The sequence below is a fragment of the Ochotona princeps genome, chromosome X (assembly GCF_030435755.1).
Source record: "Ochotona princeps isolate mOchPri1 chromosome X, mOchPri1.hap1, whole genome shotgun sequence".
Lineage (NCBI taxonomy): Eukaryota > Metazoa > Chordata > Mammalia > Lagomorpha > Ochotonidae > Ochotona > Ochotona princeps.
In genome coordinates, this window is record NC_080865.1 from 14,081,249 (window position 1) to 14,107,050 (window position 25,802).

A 25,802-nucleotide genomic window follows, 5' to 3' on the forward strand; every position below is an offset into this window, starting at 1 on the left:
TTAGATATGACACAAGGGAATTTCGAAAGATTAAATAAATGTTCTAAAACTTGATTGAAAAGATGGCTTTTACAACTGTATAAATTTATTAAACATCAAACTCTGTACTTACAACAGATGAAGTCTATGGTTCATGAATGATATCTCAACAAGGCTTTTTAAAGCACAAAAGAAGAGAGGAAATAGTATGTTCCCTCTTTTTAAAAGTAACCCATTTCATCCTTTTTGTGCTATTCTAAGTTGAAAACTCCTTTTGTGTGTTGTGGATTTGGGGCTACTGTGGGTCACATAATGTCATTTGTAATGCATGGCTTCCACTGTGACAGCAGTTGAAGTTCCTCTTGGCATTTTCCATGTGGCCCAACATCAATACAACAAATCCAAATTGTCTTCCCTAGAGACTGCCAAAAGCCACATCACAAGGCCATTACACTCAATTAACATTTAACTTTGTGCCCAAGAACTTACTATTAACTCTACTAACTTAGAAACATTGATTTTTTTCTTGCTAATTGTTTTATTAACTAATGAAAGACCTCTTATGAAAGAAATCTGTGTTATCTTTTTATATTTGAAAGCATTATACATTACCAAATTGGGGTGATCTGGCTTAAAATTTCCCTTGGTATAATGTCTTCATAGTTTGTCCATGTTGTAACATATGTCAAAATTTCCTTCCTGCTATGTGACTTAATAATCCGTTGTATATGCATATCACATTTTGTTTGTCCACCCAGTATCAGTGTTTGTTAAAAAGTTATAAGATGGGAAAAATCAAATTTTCAGAATAAGACTGTCCAGTAGCAGGGAATACTGCCTTAGTTCTGCCTCCATGCAATTGTTCTTCCTGCATCCCAAGTTAGCAATGACGTTCTACAGCTTTGTGAAGGGAATGTGTGATTTTCATGAAAGTATTATTGGTTATCAGAGTCTCTCTAGTTGCCATATTGTTTCCATGAATTGCTTCGGAAATCAGTGTTAGAAATTTACTCTAGAAAATCAAAAATAGTCAATTAATTTGTGCATAGCTACCCACCAAGTGCCATTCTCTTTGTATGGAACCATAGGTGACTTTACCAGAAGGCAAAGGAATTTTCAACATGCCTTCCAAGTGCAGCAAGCACTGGTTCTTTATTCTATCCTCAAGGAAAGGAGGGATTTCCCCCTACAAGTAAGGTAGTTTGCTCGAAGAATACTTGTTAGGATGGCCTGCCACATTCATAGTCCAAGAACGTAGCTACTGTGTTCTCTTTGTGTCCCTGCAAACATTAGCCCATAAAACCACTTCTGCCAGACATTGTGGTGTCCTCTTACTTTCCGCAACAGAGATTGAGTCTTTTTAGACTGAACTAAATGGCCAAATGAGTTTTAGTTTCTCAGATTGAAAAATAAATCCCTATAAGTACAATGTTTGAAATAAGATTAAAGCAAAAGACACCTTGTACACACTCAAATAAAAACCTAGATCAAAACAAGGACCTCCTAGGAGAACTTTGCTGTCAAGATTCAAAATGTTTTGCAACTCTCTCAGAAAATTTTGAATTGGCGCTCATGTACTGACTTTGTACCTTGTTTACTGTCTAAGCTGGGAATCTAAAGCTTTCTCGGGACATATAACTCTAGAAATGATATTCTAGAAATGTTCTTTCTTCAGTAAAAAAAAAAAACTCATTTATTTTTAAAAGAAAAAAAAAGGAAATAGAAAACAAGTAAGACATGAAGAAACTTCTCCACCTCAAAGTTCATTACGTTCTTATTGCTACCAAAGACTTAACAGCGTGATTTTCCTTCATAATTAGATAACTAATAATCTAGAAACTTTCTTGCTAACATTCACCACAATACTAGAAATTAGTCTTATGATTTTTTCTATTTTCATTTTAATTTTTAATCAGGTTTTAGCATTCTGTGTGATTTGCAGATGCAATCCTAAGAACATCACGATATTCCTTTCCCTCTCTCTTCTTACCCTCCTTCCCGCTCCCTTCTTTTTTAGGTTTTGAGATAACATGTTTTACATTCACACCACAGTAAAATTCTTAATACTTCACTGAACAAGAAATTTAACAAGTAAAAAAGCAAAAAGACCTAAGTTATAGAATTACACACAGCTATAAACAATAATTGGATGAAAAAATGACCATTTCACCCATATACAGTAAATTTTGATGTAACACAAATCATTAAACCATGATACCATAAAATTCTTAACCACTGGCTTGACAAACATATTAACCATATTTAGGAGCCACCACAGTGGTGTAGCAGGCTAGTTCACCTGCAGCACCAACATCCTGTGTGTACACCCGTTTTAGTTGTGGTTGCTCCACTTCTGATCCGGCTCCCTGCTAATGGCCTAGGAAAACAGCAGAGGATAATCCAAGTCCTTGGACCTCTGCACACATGTGGGAAACCTCGAAGAAGCTCCTGTCTCATGGCTTTGGGTTGGCTCAGATCCGGCCATTGTGGTCATTTGGGGAGTGAAGCAGCAGACAGAAGAGCTCTGTGTGTGTATGTGTGTTTGTGTGTGTGTGTGTGTGTGTGTGTGTGTGTGTATACCTCTTTCAATTAAAATCAGTGAACCTTTAAAAATAAAGTTTAACAGAACCATATTTTCAACAATACTGATACACACAGGCATTTCTTTTTTGTTTGTTTTTCAAATTTTAGCTCCCACATATATGATTTTTTTAATGATATGATTCCACAGGTTCAGAGATTTCGCATCCCCATTCTTCCTCCCCCGTTTTTTTTAAATTTTTATTAGATACAGCTTATTTCAGTTGAGTTCATTTTTTTTAAAGATTTATTTATTTTTTATTAAAAAGTCAGATATACAGAGAGGAGGAGAGACAGAGAGGAAGATCTTCCGTCAGATGTTTCACTCCCCAAGTGAGCCGCAATGGGACGGTGCGCGCCGATCCGAAGCCAGGAACCAGGAACCTCTTCCAGGTCTCCCACATGGGTGCAGTGTCCCAATGCATTGGGCTGTCCTCGACTGCTTTCCCAGGCCACAAGCAGGGAGCTGGATGGGAAGTGGAGCTGCCGGGATTAGAACCGGCGCCCATATGGGATCCCAGGGTGTTCAAGGGAGGACTTTAGCCGCTAGGCCACGCCGCCAGGCCCAGTTGAGTTCATTTTTGCTGTAAATGATAGAATTTCATTCTTTTTGTAGCTGAATAATACTCCATCTGTATATATGCTTCAATTTCTTTGTCCACTCATCTCTTGAAAGACATTTTGATTGATTGCAAATTTTGGCTATTGTGAACTGAGTTGCTGTAAACATGTTAGCACAGGTATCTCTTTGATTCATTGTGTTCAAGTCTTTTGGCTACATGCTACCCAGTAGTAGCATTACTGGATCATGTAACAAGCCTGTTTCTAATTTTTTAAAGAAATATCCATACTGTTTCCACAATGCCAACTCATATATCTCTGTTTTTAACTTGAGTTCTGCAGTATATACTGGGCCATAATGATGAGCCACCCTAAACCCTTACCCATGAGAAAACCTAAATTCTAGGGTGGGACTTCTCCTGCTTTTAGTCCCTAGATTCGTGGATTTGATATTTTTCTAGATAAGAAACAAGTTCAGATTAAGATTTGTAAAATTTGGCTAGTTATATGTTTTCAGAACTTTTAACAGGAAAGCTAGTACATAGTACAAATTGTACTGATAATGATTCAAGAAAATGAAAGTACATCCTTAAATGAACAATACACACATCATCTCCATGCTGATGGAGTCTCCCGGGTGATTAAGATATGTGTATCTTTCTTGCCTATTTAAACAAATTAAAGTGATGCTTAACAATTTGATTTAATATAAACTTTTAAGAAAATCTAAGATACATTTTTTTACCACATAAAAGAAAGATGGCGTGCATGATCTTGATTTCTTCATGCAACTTGTAAGATCCCAGTGATGCATAATCATTCTCAGATTTGTACTGTAGGCAGGATATAAATTCTTCCCAAAGTTTAATTATAGCTGTTCAAACTTTTTTTTTGAATTTATTCATAAATCAGATTTATAGAGAGAAGGGGAGACAGAAAGATTTTCTGTCCACTGGTTCACTCTCCAAATGGCTACAACGACCAGAGCTGAGCCAGTCCAAAGCCAGGAGCTTCTTCCAGGTCTCCCACTTGAGTGGCAGGGCCCAAGTACTTGGGCTGTCCTCGACTGCTTTCCCAGGCCACAAGCAGGGAGCTGGATGGGAAGTGGAGCAGCGGGAACACGAACCAGGGCCTGTGTAGGATCCCAGCACGTGCAAGGTGAGGATTTAGCCTCTAGGCTGTCGTGCCAGGCCCACTGCTGAAGCTTTTGAAAAGGCTGTTTTAAATTCTTTAGTGTTTCTTTTATACCTGCATTTCCATAGCACAATCTTTACATTGCTATTAGATATACTATTGTTCTTGACATTTGAACTGTCAGGTTTAATGATCCAGGCACTTCTTTTATTTTATTTTATTTTATTGTATTGTTGTTGACAATCTTTATATAGTTAATTGCGGTTTAAAAAAAAGGTTCAGGGGGTATAGGGAAGTGGGTAATACTATTATGTCCATATTGTTTCCATCATGTATCTGAGGTAAAGGGGGATATTGAGGGAGAAGCCCCACCCGGTTTCCCGCCCACCCCAAGTCCCGGATGTGGGGCATACTCTGAGATATTTGCTCAAGTGGTTTTAATAGTTCTCCAGTTATGAATCGCTGCCAGTTTCGCTCGATGAGGTCGTCCACTGATTGATATGGTCCATCATAAAGTCTCCGTTTGCCACATATTTCACTGCCAACATATAGCTGAAATGAATGATTGACCTGTTCTGTCTTCTGTCCTTTCCTGGTTGGAGTTCTGAGTCCAGCAGTTCGATTGGGGAGATCTCAACAACATCCGTGAGGGCTGGATGGTTGAGTTGGTTAGATGGAACTAAGCTTTAATACCCACTGACAAGTACAAGAGCCAAATGGGATGGGGGACAGACTGGTCTACTGCTACACATACTGGCAAACCAGGGTAGGGGGTGGGCCTGATGGGGGTTATTGTGGGTCACCCCAACTAGGCTGCAGCTCCCATTGGTTGATGTAAGGGCCGAGTATGTGCTGGGCAGAACCAGACTGGACTGCAACACCCACTGGTTACAGTGCAACTCGGGACTGAAAACAGAACCAACCCAGCAATTGCAACCACCAGCTGATCGGAGTGATGGACTGTGCCGGGCCCTGTGCTTGCTAGAACATACAAGAATCTGGTCTGGGAATACCTCAAGGTTTCTTTGGAGATCTCCCCAGTCGAACTGCAGGCAGATCTTTAAAAGGGAATGTTCATATTCTTTTATCTAAAAATGAGTTTTTATAGAAATTAAGCAGGAGAAATCCTTTTTCAAACTCTAAAACACTTGTTCCCATCTCTAACTTCAGAAAATATGCTTTCATACAGTAGTAGAATGTCAGTTCCCTAGATAGTAGTAATTCACCTTTCCTTAATATTTTGGTGGATATCAGATGTACATACTGTTGCATATAGGTAATTATTTTGCTCAGGAACTCTGGCCCTTTTCAGCCACCTTCTTCACAGGCAATTCACGGAAACTGAAACGAGTTTCTGATAAGAGCAAGTCATCACGGTTCTTATTGTTGGTGTCCTGTACATATGGTTATTACAAATTTGGGGAGGATCACGAACACATTTCACTGCATACTTTGTAGCTAAATATTTGACTTTCTCAAACTTTAATTTACTCTAGCAGGAAGCTTCTTCAGAGTCTGTGAAGTGATAAAATAGTAGTTGCTAATGAACTTCAATGTTCTGTGTAACCTCTAGGCCCATTCATTATTTGGCCCTGGGCCTAAACTCTAGTACCAAAAGTTATAGTTTTGTCTGAACTGATAAATTCTGGTCCTTAGATTTGGGTTTCTCTATGCGTAAGTTAGTGAGACGCATGGCCCATGTCTTGCCATCTATTCCAATTTAAGCGTTGATCTTGATAAACATTGCACAAGAAACTGTTAGCAAGACAAAGGCTTCTGTTTGGGTACTAAGAACTCATTAGTGAGTGAGATATAATGATCTGATAAAAAGTGACAGTTCATGCTTTGAATGCATGCATATACAAAGTGGCAGATTAGCTGATTTTTCTCACATTTATGCTGGAAAGTATAATCTCAGAAGATTTGAATGCAATATTTCCACCAGCAGCTTTATTCTGCTTTCTTTAACACAACCTATTTTAAAAAATAGAATGTGACCTCCAAATGAAACTGTGCTGACATCCTTGAGGCAGAATGATAGAGCACATCCGTGCCGCTGTGTGTGGTTATATTTGAACTGAGGCCAAAGACTAGCAGAGGGCAGGCCTGTCTGTGGGCGATGCCATGTGAGACAGTCTGTTCCCCCAATAGCTGGTCACATTTCCTTGTTATGCCTTGGCACTGGGGAGGAGGGGGAACTAATAAAAAGTGCTAAGCTGGGATAACTAGTTCCATTAGAAAAAGAAAACAAACAGTAGTAGATTCATTTCTGGGTTTCCTCTAGGGAAAATTTATTAACATTCTTCCGTCCCTGCAGCATACCACAACTTTACAAATCCAAGGACATTTCAAAGAATTCATGGGAAGTGAAATTTTAAAATAAGTTTATTTTCATGCCAAAAAAAGTTTAAATCCATGCACAATGCAAAGTCTTTAAAATTTTCATGAGAAAATGCATATTATGAAAGAAGGACACTTGGGTTTCAAATATTTTGGCAACAAAATAATTATAAATATCTTTTATTTCTAATTTGTATGAACTTTTTGAAGCTGCCTTGTATGCTTGATTATCTTCAAATTTCAGGAAAACAAATACCAAAAGGAAATATATTTTGTCATTCCATTCCACCTCAAATTTAAGCTTCTAGAGCAAGGGTTGGCGAGCTACAGCCCTCAGGCCAAAAGCAGCCAGCAATCCTATGCTTGTAAATAAGGTTTCATCAGAACACGGCCATGCCCATTCTTTGATGGATTGTTAATGTCTGCCTCTGCACAGCACAGCAGTTGAGTGATTGTGACAAAGATGGAATGGACCACAAGCCTAAAATATTTCCTGTCTGGCCAGGATAGGATTGGTATCCTAACGTCCTTTAATATGCTAAGGCTTGCAATTGACGGGTTGATACTATACAAATCATGTTCATTGTATTTTTTCCTTGCTGCATTGTCTACAGTTTTTTTCTCCCAAATATTTACCAAAGGTATATCGCTGACATGAAGTTTTGTGTGATAGTAAATTGTGGTTCAAGCAGAGATCTGGTGCTCAAGAAAAGCACAGTGTGTTAGCATGTCACCTTCTAGACTTCGCTGCAAAGAAAATAATCTGTGGGGGGGTGGGGACATTTAATCCAGAAGTTAAGATATCCATGTCCCCCATCAGAGTAGCTGGATTAACTCCCAGCTCTAGCTCCTGCCTTCAGCTTCCCCCTAGAGCAGACCCTGGGAGGCAGGAGTGATAGCTCAAGTACTCGAGTTCCTGTCACCATGTGAAAAACCTGAATTATGTTCCCAGAGTGAGCCAGTTGGTAGGAGCGCGCTGTCTGTAATAAAATTTTTAAAACAAACTTTCAAAGACCTATATATAATCAAAATGTATTTCTTAATTTTGAGATAAAGTTTTTTTCTTCCATAAGCAGAATCAAGGGAAAATGATATTTGGTTTCTAAAGAAACAAGCTAAAGAAGTAGTCTTGTTATGTTTATTTTTATGTTACTCTGGCTGTTTTATAACTGTCCCTTCATAATCTACATACTAGTTCAAATAGTTTTAAATAAATGTTTTATTTAGGAATAATTTTGCAATTACAGAGTAATAATTGTGAAGTACTACGAGGATTTTCCATGTACCCCACACCCAATTCCCCCATTAGTATATCAGTATGATATAGTTGTTGCCTGATAAACTATACCAGCTTTCCCTATTGTTAATGTCTCTAGAAGAAACACTAAAAATCTGTGTAATCAGCCCCATGCTAGGTGTTTACACCTAATGTCAAAGAACTCAACAGTCTAGTCATGTAAAAGAGAAGCACTTAATCAACATGTTCTTTTTTTATATATAAATTTTATTTTTTATAATGATTATATGGTGGATCATGGTGGGAAGGATCGAGGTTTGGGAAAATTGAGTGTACTCATTGCTTCCAAATTTGCTCTTTCTTCTTGTTTCTGGGGGAAGAGAAGGGACAAAGGGGGAAACCATTCATGACTTTCCACACGTCCCAGTACCCAGGAATGAGGAACTGCCACCTCATATCAACCCAGAGTCTCAATGTGTACATATTCTGAGGGTTCTGTCCACATGGTTTGGATAGTTCTGAAATGCTGCCAATTTCACCGATCCAAGGATGATGTCACTCTCCCAATGTCCATTGGCTCCATTCACCGAGATTTTTTGTTGTCATCGTTTGTTTAGGGTAGTTGTCCAGTTAGTTCTTCTGCTGTAGCACCAAATGAGCTGCCATATTCTGCTTTTACAACAGGGCCTGTGTCCACTGCAAGTAGGACATGTTCTTGCAGGCGAGTCCAAGGACCCAGGCCAGGTATTCCATCCACACCTAGGTCCTCCACACCTGGGGCTTACGAACCCAACACCCACCTAATAGGCAGACCCCAGGACCTGGGCCATGAGACCCAAGCCCTGCTGGATCCCCCGCCCCTAGGGTTCACGAACCCAACACCCACTTCACAGGCAGGCCCCAGGACCCGGGCTTGACAAGCCAAGTCCTGCCAGATCCCCCACCCTTGGAGCTCACGAACCTGGCACCCACCTAAAAGGCAGGCCCCAGGATCTGGGCCAGGTGACCCAAGCCCCACCAGTTCCCCCATCCCCAAGGCTCAGAAACCCAGCCTCCACCATGCAGTTGGACCCCAGGACCTGAGCCAAGCTACCCGAGCCCTGTCAGATCCCCCATCCTTGGGACTCACGATCCCATCCCCACGGGGTCCAGGCTGGCATGACTTGCTTCATCTCAGCGTCTGCAATCTAATTGTGCAGCCTGGCCTACTCTAGTCTGCACCCTGTTCCAACTCCTAGTAGTGGGTGCTGCAACTTATCCCAGCCCAGCCTGATTGCTGTCCCAGACTTAATGTGAATTGGCTGTTGTTGCGGCCTGATCTGGCTTCTCCTGCCCCCTGCCCTGGTTCTCAGATCTGCCGGTGGATGTTATGTGCTGGCCCAGACTGGTCTGTCCCCAGCCCTGACCCACATGTATGCCATCAGGTACTGTAACCTGGCATGGTCTGGGCTGCTCCTTGCCTTGATTCTTGCACTCACCTGCAGGTGCTGCATCCCAATGGAGGCGTTTCCCAAGCTCCCAAATCTGCTCCCAATGGCAGTTCTCACACACACCAGTGAATCATTGACCCAGGCTGACTTTGTCCACCTCCTGCCCTGGCAAGAACAGTGGCCTTGCTCAACCAGCCACACCCATTCTGGTTCTTGTTGTTGGTTGTTGCAGCCCAGCGCTACCTGGTCTACACCCAGACACAGTTTTCACGTAGTTCAGCGGAAGTCAAGACTAACCTGGCCTGTTCTACACTCAACCTCGCTCTCACGATTACCAGTAGGGGCTGGAATCTATCCCAGTCTGACACTCCACAGTCCCAGTGCATACCCACGCCAGTGCAGTCTATCCATATACAGCCACGCCGCTGCCCCCAATGCTACATGTTCTATAACTGTGCATCTCAGATATATACTTCCTTTTAGGCTATTGATGCCCTTGGTATGACAGGCATCCCACTGTTACAATCTTGAGTAGCAAATATGTGAGTTTGACAACAACAACATACTTTGCTGCTCACCTCCCTAGTGCCCTCTTGGCTTCTGCCCCGCCCCCCCAGAGGTCACCCTGTAGTGCCTGCATGCTGGGTCCTCTTGGCTCTGTGCAGGTGGCCTTCTCGGGCAGAACTCCATCAAGATGATTCCAGCCAGATTACCGTCTGAAACATCTGGACTCTCGGGCAGCACATGTTCGTATCTACTGTGGGCTGCCCCACCCCACCCCCAGTGTCTCTAGGCAAAGGCAGGCACTTTCTCTTCTCACATAGGACCCCACACACTGCTCATCAAGATGCTTCCAAGGACGGTCACCTAGAAATCCTTGCTAGCTCACCCTTCACTTTGCATGAAGGAAGGGCATGATTCACTTTCCTTTCCTCCCCAAAGAGAAGAAGGGAAAAATCAATTACTTGCCCTCTTCATTCCTGTGACTCCTGCAAATTCCAGGCTTCTGCTTCTAGGCAGAGTGGAGTCCTGTGGTGAAAATAAGTGGCAGTACCATTTTGACTAGCTTGCAGCGAGCGCCAAAGGGTGGCCTTGACATTTCCTAGCAGACTTGGTGCCAGTGCTGTTGCCCTTAATTTTGGCTTTAACTGAAAAGCTAAGATAATAAGTAAGGTCCCAAGTAGTAGTATTATATGTACATATTCTTTTGTATGTAATACAATGGGAGAGGAAGCAAGAATAATAGAGACAAGTTACAGTCTCCCATTGTTCTCTGAACCCAACCACCTCTCATTTGCTCCAAGACACAGATAAAAGTCTGAACTTCTAATCCCGCATTTCTGTTTATAGACAACATGCAAGTAAAAAGCCTGTGAGACTGATGAAATCCAAAAGCACCATGTTTCTGCTCACTGTTTCAAAATATTTTAATGTTCCATTTTGTTTGACCATTTCCTTTGGTCTCCATTGATGATTTTTTTTAATTTACCTGTTTTCCTGTTTTATCACATTTCCCAAACATATTTTTAACAATAATTCCTGAAATATTTTTAATCTGAAAGGCAAAAATACAGAAATTGAAGGAGGAAATGAAAATTGGCCTGTAATGCATTCACATGCAGATAGCCTCCAAGTTAGGGTTGCCCGCTGAGATCATTTCTAGTTGATACTGTTTGAGACAAAGTAACCAAGTTTCTGAGCCTTTGGTTCTACGTGCATTTGAAATGTATTAGCTATCTGAGGGCAGCAACTCTCATCTTTTTCATGTCTGTGACATCGGTAAGTAGAACCCCACTGCCTAGAATATAGCGGAACCTCCATAAACACTGGATGGATGAATGGGTACACAGAGGGAAGGGAGGGTGTGGATGAGTCAACAAGAGGTTGTGTCTTCCTGGTGGCAAAAGGAGACCCTCCTCCTGCCATCCTCCTGCCGCAGTTCCTGCTTGCCCCTTTGGCGATTTGAGACTTACCGTGTATTTACTCTCAGCCATATCACCTCTCCATCCAGCACCTCCCTGGAGAGTTCAAGTTCTGCTCTCCCAGACACTGAGAAGGCAGAGCCCCGAACCCACCCACACTCCTTTAACCACAAGGCCGCTGCTTTTAATGCCTTCCTGCTGCATCTACCTTTTGTATGAAGCATCCCACTTCCCTCTCGCCCTGCCACAAGTGCCATTGAACTTTATATGCATGAATCAGGCAAGATCAAAGAAGCAGAAGAAAATGCAGCCTGAGCCCCTTCTTTGGAACAAGGCCTTGAAAGTGTTGGTACTCCAACTCCCTATGCCACCAATGAAGTCATAAAGCGTCTCTCTTTGTCACTATGTCTGTTTCCTCATTTTTAAAATGAAACTATTAGGGATATGCCCTCATAGGATTGTTTGAAGTTAAATGATATATGTTAAGAACTTAGACTAGTAACTAGCATCTAGTAAATGCTCAATTAGAATGCTTATTGTTATTAATAGTAAAACTATTATTATTCTCAAAAGTTAACATGGAGCATATGACTATAAATACCTAAAGAGTTTATTAAAGCACCGAATCCTGGACCTTCTCCAAGTCCGGTACAGGAAGTCTAGAATAGGCCCAAGGACCTTATTTTTCACTAAGCACCTCAGCTGATCTGGCGACAGTGCTCAAGAAACCACACTAATAGAGCTTATAAAAGCTTTTTTAAAAACAGGTTTGAAATTTTTTAATCTTTTTATTATTCATGTGTTTTTTTAAATGTTGCTTCATCACTCATATTGACATGAGGCAATAACTCATTTTAAAATTGAACAATTGAGAGATTATTAACAAAGGGATTCCGCTGAACTCATCAGCTTTTCTTTTGGAGCTAAAATATTAGTTAGTGAAATAGTGAATATATGAAGCTTTGCAGTTTAGCAAAGAATTGTAAGAGTGTTGATTGGATTTTCTTCTTTGCTTTCTAGCTGTATGACAAGATTAACACAAAGTCATCGCCACAGATCAGAAATCCTCCCAGTGATGCAGTACAGAGAGCCAAAGAGGTAAGTGATATCTTTTGTGAAAGTATTTGGTATCATTGATTTGCTACCTTCATTAAAGACAATACTCATGTCACATAATCAAATTAAAGAAACCAATTCATCCTGGTAGTAGGGGAGAGGTTTGGAAGAACCTTTTTTATTTTAAAACCATTATTTTTACTTATGCAACTAATTACTGAAGAACATTGAATGGAAGGAGACAGGACCATTTCTTAAGCCAGTTGGCTTGGATTCCCTGGCTTTTAATACCAAGAGCCATTGGCAGAGACCTGGTTTATCTGGGTAGGGAGATGAGAATAGAGAATGAATCCTGCCAGGCTCCAAAGAAAAGTGTTCCCAGTTGTTCTCATAAGTGACTATTCTAGCTAATACTCGTCTTTAAATTATTATTATTCAAGCCTTTGTCATCCTTCTCAAAGGAATTTACAATACTTGTTAAAATGTAAGGAAGCTGTTACTAATGTCTAGTACAGATTGATTTTGATGACGAGCTTAGAAGAGAATTTGTGGCACTATTCTCATTCAATTAATTAAGTTACTTGAACCTGTAATAAATATGTGTCATAGGCTTGTCACTTTTGTATCTTTCTATAAACTTTTGATTTATAGTTGAATAATATAAAACTATTATGGGAATTGAATTCGTTTCCCTTAACATCAATATCGTTTTCATATATAAAATTTTAACAAAATAATTTTTCAAAATAGTTGTTTTGCCTTCCATAGAAATCTATTCATAAGTTTTAATTTATAAGAATTTCACATTTTGTAAATATTGTGTTACACTTGCACTATTATATATCTTGCTTATGTTTTAGGTATTGGAAGAAATTTCATGTTACCCTGAGAATAATGACGCAAAGGAGCTAAAGCGTATTTTAACACAACCTCATTTCATGGTAAGTAACAAGATTCCATGGAACTAAAATTCCACTTTCAGAAAGTTTTTAGTAATCCTTATAAAGTATAGCCAGTTTTATCAAATACATGTTTATCCATACACAGTCATGCGTTGCTTTAACAATGGAGATACATTCTGACAAATGTGTCCTTTGACCATTTCATAACTGAGCGTTATAGAGCGTACTTACACAAGACTAGGTGATATAGAGTATGTAATTTATATTATATTGTATTGTATTATATTATGCTATTTTATTTTTTATTATATATGTATATATATATTGATTTTTATTTAAAAAAATTTAAATGTGTACATGGCCTTTTCATAATACACATTTTTCATACACTTTTTTGAAAATCATGCTTCAATACTAATACTATCAGCTGCTAAATAAAAAAATGAAAATAGACACGAGACAACTGAATAGTACCCTATAACCATTTTAAGATGTACAGCAGCCAGCTGTGTCTAAGCTAAAATTGAAATGTCAATGAAGTAGTCACAGGATGTGGTTACTCAATACCATGGCAGTTAACTTCTGATGTTGTAAATTGTTGTTGATATTATGTTGTGGCTTTTCATTGGAGGGCATGATATTCTGCCAACTCGATTTTCAGACCAAGGATGGTCTCCCAATGAAACTGTTGAATTTATCTGGACAATAAAATGCTGGACTCTATGCATGGTCCATGCCCGCAATGAAGGAATCATGACTGGATATGAACTGTACTACTGCAACAATGTGGAGGAATCCAACATGGGGGGAGGGCTTTTTTGGAGGGTTTGGTGGAATCCCAGAGCCTATGAAACTGTGTCATAAAACAAAATTTAACAGAAAAAGATTTCATATACACGAATTTTGAAAGTAAACTTATCTTTTAATTCTTTTTCCATACCTTTTGGAAGTATTCTCGTGTTGCTCAGAGCCTATTCTCTGCTGGTGATAAATCAGCATCATTTGTTTTCTCCCATTATCACTTTGATAGCCCATTTTTGCCTAGTATGGATGCCTTTACATAGCCAGGTTGTAACTTTGATAAGCTTTTTGATTAAATGAGTTAATTTCATACACAAAGATTTATAGTGTCAAAGCAATTCTAATTGCATTTCACCATCTACAGGTAATTACCACACAGATCACAGAATAAAATAGAACTGAATTTAGTTAGCATGTAAGAGAATCTAATCTGTATAAATCTCTAAACATACTGATTCTCAGCTGCAAATTTTCTTTAAAACAGAAGTGTTCAAATATTTATGCTTATTTTTAAAAAATTTTATGATGGTATTAAAGTGCCATGAGTGGAAAGATATACCTTTTTAGAGAAACAAGGAACATTTATTAGCCAAGTTCACCAAGATGAATATGTACATATCAATACAAAGAAATCACTTTTCTTTTGTTAATGGGCTTTGCATGAAGAATCCATAATAATCATTGTCAACTTATTTTTCATTTAGGCAAGGTCTCAAAAAAAAAAAAAAAACCAGACAGTAACAAAAACATTAAGTACATTTAGATTTTGAATTCTATATCACACATGATCATTTGGAAGATTATATTTTCCAGGCACATTTAAGTGTGCTTAATTTCTTTCACTAAATCCTGTATTATAAATTATCTTCATCCAAAAGTGTTATTGTTAATACTGTTGATAAAAGGTATTTGCTCAACATACCAGGTTTTTTTTTTTAAGATGTACTCATTTATTTACCTAAAGGGCAGAGTTTCAGAGAAAGAGATTTTCCATCTGCTGGTTCACTCCCACAGTGGCTGCAATAGCCAGAGCAGGGCAAAGTCAGGAACCAGGAACTACATCCTCGTCTCGCACATATATGACGGGAACCAAGCACTTAGACCATCATCTACCACTTTCCCAGGCACACTAGCAGAAAGTTGAATTAGAAGTTGAGCAACCAGGTCTCAACCTAGGCACTCTAGTATGAGATGAAAGCATCCGAAGTAGTGGCTTAAATTACTGCTCCAAAATGCTGGCCCCAATACACCAGTTATTGCACTATTTCTGTTTTTTTAGACTTATTTTTTTACTGGAAAGACAAATACACAGACAGAAGATAGAAAAATCTTCAGCCCACTGGTTCATTCCCCAAGTGGCCGCAACACTCTGAGCTAAGTCAATCCAAAAGTCATGAGCCAGGAGTTTCATCCAGATATCACACGTGGGTGCAGGGTCCCAAGGCTTTGGGCCGTCCTCAACTGCTTTCCCAGGCCAGAAGCAGGGAGCTGGATGGGAAGCGGGGCTGCTGGGTTTATAACCTCTGCTCATATGGGATCCCAGTGGTTGCAAGGCAAGCACTTGAGCCACTAGGCTACTGTTTCCAGTGCAAACTTGCCAGTTCTATTCTTCAATGATTCTTTCTGCTAAATTATTTGAAACTATTCTATGTCAGTTTAAACAGGTGTACTTTCATAGTATCAGACAGCACCTTTACCTCAGGCAATCAACAAAAACATCCGTTCATTGAGTCATTCTGACTCATTCATTGATTTCATTCAGTATCCTTCTGTCAATGACTGTTATAAGGTAATTGGTTCCTAGTTGTATGTAGATGTGAAATGAGCTTTGAATTCTCCTTATATGACAGATATCTTTGAGAGGTGAAGAATAACCTTCAATGTGTTTGCATAATAGATTTCTATTGGAATATCAATGTCATTGTTTCCTTCCTTCCTAAAATTCCAGGCCTTACTTCAGACTCATGATGTAGTAGCCCATGAAGTTTACAGTGATGAAGCATTGAGGGTCACTCCTCCTCCCACTTCGCCCTATTTAAATGGCGACTCTCCAGAAAGCGCTAATGGAGACATGGACATGGAGAATGTGACCAGAGTCAGGCTGGTGCAGTTCCAAAAGAATACGGATGAACCCATGGTAAGCAGGAAAAAAAGTTTTCTCTACTCTTGTGGCATCCCAGCATGGGTTGGATCAGCTGACTTCACCCTATGCTTCTTGCTCAAACCTGTTCTTCCAGGAGGTGAGAAGCAAAGGAGCACACAGAAGTTCTAAAGAAATCAGTTTCCAGATCTTCATTCCTCACTCCACTCCAAACTCCCTCACAGTGTGTGCCTGTCCTAGGCTTGTTCTACCTAACACCATGCCTTGGGATGCAGCTTTTGCTCACCCCACCTTTCACAGTTGCCCCTCAGCTTTAAAAGAGAGAATGAGAGAGAGAGAAGTGTTAGATTACTCCAAAGTACAATAAGCCTCTGGGGGTAGCAAACAAAGGGACAGTTTCAAGTGTTGATATTGGTATTCAAATGAATTGCTATGACAGTGTAAAAAATCATTTTATAAATGTGTTTCTTTTCATACCTTTTGCCTTCAACAAAATTAGAAGACTAATTCAGAAAAGATCTAGAGGATTAACATTGCTATGATAAAACTCCCATAATTCACATCTGCCTACTTAATATGAAATAATTTGCTCAGTGACTAGGAGTAGAGTTGGAATCGAATTGATGTGAAAGATTACTGCATGCTCACAGAGGTCTCCTAGGTCAGGGAAAGACTCCTTAATGTTAAGTGAATAGAGCAGGAACAAGGGGACACCATTCAGGCAGACCAAATAGCATGGGAGGAAAAACATGGTAGGAAAAAGGTGCTTAGCACAGTTTCAAAATGAGAAGGCGGCACTGTGGCTGGTCCACAGGCAACCAAATGAGTGGGAACAGCAGAAGCACAAAGACACAGAAACAATTCTGGTCATCTTAAAAGCAGTGAGAGACTATGAGAAGGGTTTTAACAGAGAGATAAGATCAGATTTTTATTTGAGAAATACCACTCTGGAGACTGTATTTGAGGGGACCTGAGTGAGTATGTGTAGGGAAATTACTAGCAAATAGGCTGTTGGTATTGCAGCAGTATAAGCACAAGATAATGAAACTTTGCGCAAGGGCCAAGATGGGAAGAAGTAGGCAGATTTAAGAAATAGCAAATAAGTACAATCAGCAAGTTGTACTTATTTAGTAAAGGATTAATAGAAATTAATAATATGACAAACCGTGTTTATAAATAATATAGTTAATAAAAATAAGTTAAATCTCTAATGAAGGATTGACACTGGGGGTGAGCAGCTCTGTGGCTTAAAAGCATGGGTGGCAGCGGCCATGGCAAATCACTTCACATTCGGTGGACATCAGTGTGCTCATCTGCAAAAGCAGAGGAAATGGTCCCCAAGATTCCTCCTAGCTCTGAAAGTCTAACCTTCCATTTATCCATTTCATAGATTGCATCATCTGTCCAACACTTGCTTGGTAAGCCCATACTATGTGCAGATCACTGTGTTACATGCCAGTGCAGCAGTGGCACCTGAGAGGTTCACTTTCTGCACGCTGGCTCCATTAAGCAGACAGACTTGTAACTTAGCTCTGCCTGGGTATGGCAGAGCTAGCAAGGGGAAGACCGTGTCAGAGAAGCAGGTGCAAGAAGTGATGTGCAGCCAAGCAAAGTAGAATGTAAGATGGAGGGGACCCAAAAAAGGAGGCCCCCGAGTGTCTATCATCATCTTGTTCTGAAGTAGCCTGTTAGCTATTGGATCTGTGTTATGAGAGCTGACCACCTAGAAACAGACCAGGTGGAAGAAGAAAGCTAAGATGACCGCCAAAGGGAAAAGGGTTTCTCAAAGAAGACTCAAGGCTGTTTTTGCTTTCTACAAAAGTAATTATTATATTTAATCTGACTCTATTTGCTTGCTTAGTTGCCCTACTTGACTAAGTACTCACTACAAGGTAGCCCTATAGGATATCATTTGGTTTTTGGACCCCTACACTGTGCCCATTCTCCTCTCCCATTATATCCTATGTTTTCCCATTTGCAACATTATACTCAGTTATTTTTCTATTGATTTGGACTGTCATAATTATAAGTGACCTGAAAAAAAAACCTTGAGTATATCAGGATTATACCCTCCACTACTACCACCATCCACAAGCTGGTAGATTCAGGAGTAGGCACCTAACTCAAGCTGAGCTCATTTTTTCTCTGGAATTTGCAAACTTAGAGAGAACTTAAGTCAGTTCATCTCTGCAGAGAAATGTTTAGGGCAGACAAAATAATAGATGTTAACTTCAGTTTGTTTGAGGTGAATGAACTATATAACTAATCATGAAAGATCACATCCGCCTCATTCATTCACAGCTGTCCCTAACAGAATGTCTGCCTCATAATAAGTTAACAGTAATGTTGATGGGATGCATAATTCTATCAGTTTCACAAGTAGGACATCCTTTGTACCATCATTTCCCTTATAAAATTAGATTTGACTTACACATTCATGTACAGTATGTTTCTAGGCACACTTCTCTTAGAAACCATTGTGTTAATTGTACAAATTGGAATCAAAACCTAAGTATTACAACTGAATGTTAGAACTAGAAATATTTTTGATGAATCCATTTTTCACATTGCACACCTACCAGTTCCAAGAACTGCAAAACAGGAACCATGCAAAAAATCATCTTTTGTGGAATGAGCCAAATAAGTCAAAGTCTCAGATATTTTCATGTAACTCTCTGACAGCTTTTTCTTCGATGAAAAAGACAAAATAGTCTCTACCCTCAATAGTCTCAAATTCAAGATCACTGTCCACTGAAGGAGCTTGTTCAAAAGTATGGCTTTCCAGGCTCCAGTCAGGCCCTGAATGTAAATGTAAAATTAATTTAAAAGCAATATTGCTTAAATGTTCCCTCTGTGATTCTTAGGATCAACCAGGTCTAGTACCAAAAAAAAAAAATATGTTTAATTCTAATAGCTTTCAATAGGAACTGGAAAACAATGCATGATCTATTTACTCTCTAGTTTTATGGCATTAAGTATGACTATAGAATTTCCATTTCTGACCATGATGGAAGAACAGCGACCAGGTATAATTTTACCCTCTCTTGTGAAACAACCAAAAACATACACAAAATTACAGGGGGAAACAAAAATCAAGAGCAACACTTTGAACATCTATCCTCAAAGGATAGCTAGCTCTCTCTATGAGACAGAAGGCACGCCAAGTGATCCCTATGACTGCTTTACCTAACTGCCTTGAGTTTCCAGGCCACATCATAGGGAAGGAAATGGAGGCAAAGCAAGCTGATTCCTGCATTGAAGAAAACAGTCGAGAGTCTAGACAGATAAAGGGAACTGATGCTCACAGGCCAGAGTGTGGAAGTGAAAGGAAAGAAAGGAGACCTCAAAGACCCTTGTAAGATCCCACAGGTATTCCACAGAGTGTTGGCCAGCAATGTAATCCACGTGTGTCAGGAAGGAACCATGCAGAAGGATTAGAGGAAGCACTGCTTGATACTCACCACCTGTCCACGCCAGACAGGAAAGCCTCCTGTTTCATGGGGTGTTGTAGAGTGCCAAGGAGGGTCTTGCCTCAGACCAAGAATCGTTCCAAACCCTCCTGAACAACTCCTGAAAGAAAGGATCAAAGTCATTCCAAGAAGCTCATGTATGTCTCAGAACAAAGGTTAAGATGTTCATGGGAGTGCAGATATATTCAACGTTTAACAAAATAAAACGCACAATATCTGCATCTGATAAAGAAGCTACATGCCTCATTATCTTTGATTTTTTTTTAAAAAGGCCAGAAAATGTGAAGATAATGTGGAAAATCATCCATCAAAAATGACATAGATCTGCCACAGATGTTCAAATTAGCTGAAAAATGTACTATGGGATTAATGGCAGATGAGATATTTCAGAATAGTGAACTCAAAGTGATAGCAGCATTTCATTTCAAAGTGAAACAGAGAAAAGTAATTTTCAAAAATGAGAAGGACATTACTGGGCTGTGGGATACCTCAAGCAGCCTAATATATATAGTCGGTCGGAGTCTATAGGGGAGGAGAGAGAAAGGAAGAAAAAGAATTATAATAGATGACAATATCCTAAACTGGATGAAAACCATAAACACAGACCTAAGAACCACAGTAAACCCATGCACACTAAAAACATAAAGAAAACAATACCAAGATATATCATAATTAAACTCCTGAGAACCCATGATAAAATCTTAAAAACAGAGCCAATGAAAAGGAAATATTATATAAAGAGTAAAGATAAGATTAATATCTGTCTCTTTAAAAAACATTTATTATTTATTTATTTAAAATTCAGAGTTACAGAGAAGGGTTCTAGGGAGAGATGGGTCTTCCATCTGCTGGTTCATTCCCCAGTTGGTTACAGTGGCTGGGACTGGGCCAGGTCACAGCCAGGAGCTAGCAGTTTCATCTGGATCTCTCATGTCAGTAGCAGGGGCCCAAGTACTAGGGCCATCTTCTACCAGGGAGCTATATTCCTGGATCTCCTAACAGGAGTTGGATTGGAACTGAAACAACAGAGACTTGAATTGTCCACCATAGGGGATGTAGCAGGTTGCTTTTTAACTAGCTATGCCACAACACCAGCCTCTGATATCAGTTACTTACCAGAAACATTACAAACAAGAAGTGTGTCCTTTTTTGTTATAAAATTTTTTAAAAGAATGATTTTTTTAATTGGAAATACAGATTTGCAGAAAGAAGAGACAGAGAGAGATCTTCCATCTGCTGGTTCACTTACTCCCCAAATGGCCACAATGGCTGGAGCTGAGCCAATCCAAAGTCAGGAGTTTCCTCTGGATGTCCCAATTGGGTGCAGGGTCCCAAGGCTTTGCATCATCCCATGGTGCTTTCCCAGGCCATAAGCAGGGAGCTGGATGGGAAGTGGAGCAGCAGGGACTAGAACCACTGCCTATGTGGGATCCTAGTGTCATGGATGTTAGCTTGTTCAGCCTCTACACTGGACCCAAGAGTGATATGTTTAAAAAAAACTCTCAATTTAGAATTCTAAACCCAATAAAGATATCTTTCAAAAACAAAGGCAAAAACATTTTTAGATGTACCAAAACTGAAAGAATCCAGCAGACTACACTGTAAGAAAGAGAAACCCTTGATCCTTCCCACCCTGATCAATTATGTAAACATCATCAAAAATAATTTTTAAAAAAAAAAAAAGAGCACACACTCTTATGGTTCCATTTCTAGAAAATGCAAATTCATCTTCGTGGTCACTTGGGTATATGGAAAGGAGGGAGTGGATGGGGATAATTGGATGCCTGCATGTGGAGATGGTATATTCACTGTCGTAATTGTGGTGAGTTTCACATAGGTATACGTAGGTCAAGTTTATCAATTGTGCATTTTAAATACACATTCAGCTACACAAAAACTGATTTTAAAGAACAGGGAATTTAGCATAGCAGTTAAGATACCTGCATTACATATTAGAATAACAGAGTTCATTTAGCAGCACCAGCTCCCAACTCCAGCTTCCTGCAAAGGGGAGATCTGTCTATTTCTTTCTCTCTCCATCTCAAATTAAAAAGAAAACCTGTAAATTTTAGAAAACAATCAGAAAAATGGAAAGCAATCATTGTTATTAAAAAGTAGGATGTGAAATGTATATGTATTATAGCAATTAAAGTTTCCAAACAGTGTTTTTGTCTAAGGCAATTTTTTGTCTGTGAAATAATGGTCAGCTCCATCTTTCATATTTTTGTTAGAAAATGTATATTATTTTATAGTAACTAAAAATTGATTAATAAAAAAGCAAATACAATCATAAATGGCAGTATTTATACATCACTCTGTGGAACTATAACAAAACATATGCTGAACTGTAAGTCAACAGTATAGTCATTGGGGCCAGTGTGACGATGTAGTAGGCTAACCCTGCACTTATGATGTGCGTATCCCATATGGACAACTGCCCATGTTTTAGCTACTCCATTTCTGACACGGCTCCCTGCTTATGGCCAGAGAAAGCAGCAAAAAAATATCTCAAATCCGCAGACTGGCACTCTTGTGGAAAATCTGCAGAAAGTTACTAGCTCCTGGCTGAAGAGCAGCTCAGCTCTGGCAGTTACTGCCATTTGAGAAGTGAAGCAGCAGATGGAAGATCTCTTGTCTCTCCTTTCTCTTTGAAATCTACCTTACAGATTAAAAAAAAAAAAACTAAAGAAGAAAAATCATGAGGCTGGCATGGTGGCATGGTGAGTAAAGCCACTGGCAGCACCACCACCATTCCATGTGAGCACTGGCTCATGTTCAGTTGCTCCACTTTGATCCTGGTTCCTGCCAGGGTCCTAGGAACAGCAACCAAAGATGTCCCAGGTATTTGGGCCCCTGCTACCTACATAGCACATATTTTCTTTAATGTTTTCCCATTGTCTTTAATTAAAAGTATCGAAAGCAAAATAAGAAATTCAAGAAGCAGCACTTTCTCATAATAATTCTGTTTTTCCTGTTTCACAGGGAATCACTTTAAAAATGAATGAACTGAATCATTGTATTGTCGCAAGAATTATGCATGGGGGCATGATTCACAGGCAAGGTAAGTTTTATTTATAGTTCATTCTTAGTGTTCGTTTTCTTTTTTCCTGTAGCCTACCAAAGAAAATATTTTTTGATCCATATAAAAGATCTATTTGAATTATTTTTGGTTTTAATTACTGCTGGCCTCCACTTATTCTGCTTCATCTGAACATGTTCCAATGTATAGATAATGATGAGAGTGGATAACAGAGTTCTTCTGTTTGGAGCATTGTGGATCCCTCTGTGTTAACTATGATTTATTAGAGATCACGGGGGATACAGTATCATATCAGGAATGTAGGGGAGACATATGTTCTGGAATGATAGTTGGATGGATAGATATAAAATTAAATAACAGCTTGACAGTTGCCCTCATTCAGGAATGAGATTTGCTATTGATACATTAGGACATCATAGAGTTGGGTAAATATATTAAAAAATTAAATAAAAAATATCAAATCAGTGATTAAATTCCTAGTGCTTGCTGCAGTAACTTGTAATCATTCTGAGGCAGGAGATCACTAAGAATTGAAATGGATGAAGAATGCTTTCGAGAAAGAACTTCAGACAATGCTCAAGAATGGCTGAGATTTAAGACATGTAAATCTAGGCTTCTCTTTGAAAGCACTGAAGTTAAATGCACTTAGAATACAGGGGATCTTCCAAAAATGGCTCTCCTGGCAGGCTACTTACTTTGAGATGGTTATTTTTGTACTTAAAAACCTCTTTTCTTATCCCCAGAGAGCAGGAAGTAAGACATTTGAGTGCAGCCTTCTCTTTGGAGGAAACCACTGTGAATACAAAGCGCTGCCTTGCAGGGTTGCTCCTTTCAGGGGAATCTATAGGCTTAGAGGTGATCAGCACTCACTTAGAAGGATATTTGGAATTAGATTCCAGTATATATATATATATTTTTTTTCTGTGTTAATTTTGGTAATTGACTACATACTCAGTAAAGACACATCATTTCTTTAAACTGTTGTTTCATTCCTTCACTGGCTAGAATCTGTAGACTTTAGCAAGTGGTATGATAGACATCCTTATCCTAGTCCTGCTTTTAAAAGGAATCGGGCCAATGTTTTCCTATTAAAAATAGTGTGTACTGTAGGTTTTTAGTACACATCTCATTTTAGGACTAAGGAAGTTTCTTACATATTCTTAGTTGCTAAGCATTTTAATTATGAGTAGCTTTTGAAATTTATCAGATGAATTTTCTGTGTCCTTTGAAACGATCTGTTGTCTTTTCCTGTTACCTATTAATGTGATCCATAACTTTAAAGATGTCCAACCCACCCTTTTATGTTTCTCAGGTAAACCCAGGTTAATTATCATGCTTTCTCTTCATTGTTGACTTCTCAGTTCTGTGTGGTAACATTTTGTTTAGGACTTTGATATTTGCCTTTATGAGTTAGTCTGGCATGTAGTTAATTTTGCTTTCTCGTGTTTCTCTAATTTTAGTTTCATAGTCACAGCAGCCTCCAGAAACAACATGGACAGTGTCTTCTCACTGGTTCTCTGAAAGACTATATAATATGGGAACGATTTGTACTTTGAAAATTTCATGCAATTTGCCTATGAAAGTATCAGGACCTGTTGTTTTGGTCTTGTTTCTCCTTTTTTTTAGAGGGGGGAGAAATTTTATTTTTGTTTTTGCATCTGTTTGTTTCCTTAAAAAATTCTAAGCTTTTAAATACCATTGCAAAAAGTGTCTTCACCCTTTCCTCTGTTCTATCATTATATCCTTCGTTTTTTATGTGGCCCTTCCTTTTTCCTCTTGATCATCCTTGTGAAAGGTTTATTCAGAAACCTATTTGGGATTTTTCTTTTTCATTTTATCCCTTGTATGTTTATTTTCTTTCAATTTTTTTATGATCTAATTCTTAGAATCTCCTTTTTACCTCTGTTGGTTTGGGGCTGACTTTTAAAGTTACATGGAGTTCATTTATTTCCATTCTTTCTTTTTATTTAAAAGATTTTTTTTTTACTTGAAAGTTTGAGTTACAGAGATAGAGTGAGAGAGAGAGAGAGAATCTTCTATCCACTGGTTTACTCCCCAAATAGCTGCAATGGCCTGACTAAGACTGGTCCAAAGAGTGCAGAAGCTTTGTCTGAGTCTACCACACAGGTATAACGGATCAAGAACTTGAGCCATCCTCCTCTGCTTTCCCAGGTCATAAGCAGGGAGCTGGATTAGAAGTAAAGATGGGGCCAGCATGATGGCTCAACTGGCTAATTCTCTGCCTTGTAGCACTGGCATCCCATATGCACACTGGTTTGTATAGTGGCTGCTCCACTTCCGATACAGCTCCTGGCATATGGCCTGGAAAGGTAGTGGAGGATAGCCCATAGTCTTGGGACCCTGCACACACATGGGAGTCCCAAAAGTTCCTGGCTCCTGGCTTCAGATCAGCTCAGCTCCAGCCATTGCAGCCATTTGGGGAGTAAACCATCAGATGAAGATGTTTCCCTCTTTGTTACTCATTCTCTCTGTAAATTACTTTTCCAATGAAAATAAATAAATAAATTTTAAAAAAAACAAGGAGGATCTGGGACACAAAACTAGTTGCCTGTCTAGGATGCCAGCACCACACCTGGAAGATAAGCCTGCTATGACACCATGCCAGCCCCTCTTTCTTTTTCAAATATAAGGCATTTAAAGTCACCAATTTTATTATAATTCAGTTATAAATATATTTGTGTTTCTAATATTTTTGATTGACGCTATTTGGAAGTATTTCTTATAGTCTTTATTCAAGGTGATTTCCTCTATCTCTTTTTTTGTAATTTTCTTTTAACCCAATTGCAATGTGGTCTATATGACATCATTTCAAGGAGTTGTTCAGAAACTTGCTTAGGCACAGTGTTTTAATCATTTTTGTAAACGGTCCATGTGTACTTAAGAATGTTTCTTTTTTGATAATTGAACACAGCATTCCCTACAGAATAATTGGTTTAGGGGTTGGTGGTTATTTTTTGGATTCATACCGTGGCTACTTTTTTTTTTATTTGTTTGACCTATCAATAATCATTGAAATGGCCTATCATTGTATAGAGTTTTTTTGTTTTCTACTTACAGAATACTCACTTTTGGCTTATGTTTTTGAAGTTGTTTCATTAGATGCATACAAAAAGCTTAGTGACCAGTTCTGTCCTTACTAGTACTTTCTATGTGAAACTTATTCTAACATATCTTATTCCATCCTTTTATTTCCAGTCATTTTATGTGTATGTTTTAGTGTATCTCTTT

The 25,802-nt window shown here is 39.0% G+C and overlaps 1 protein-coding gene across 7 annotated transcripts in view; it reads left to right on the forward strand.

Moving 5' to 3' along the window:
* CASK (calcium/calmodulin dependent serine protein kinase) overlaps window positions 1-25,802 on the forward strand; it is a 316,004-nt gene that overhangs the window by 252,532 nt on the left and 37,670 nt on the right. For all 7 annotated transcript variants that reach the window (XM_058658921.1, XM_058658923.1, XM_058658924.1 and 4 more), the window contains exons 12-15: window positions 12,204-12,281; window positions 13,100-13,180; window positions 15,891-16,079; window positions 22,496-22,574. In XM_058658921.1, the coding sequence (XP_058514904.1) occupies window positions 12,204-12,281; window positions 13,100-13,180; window positions 15,891-16,079; window positions 22,496-22,574 (427 nt within the window). The remainder of the gene's footprint in view (window positions 1-12,203; window positions 12,282-13,099; window positions 13,181-15,890; window positions 16,080-22,495; window positions 22,575-25,802) is intronic.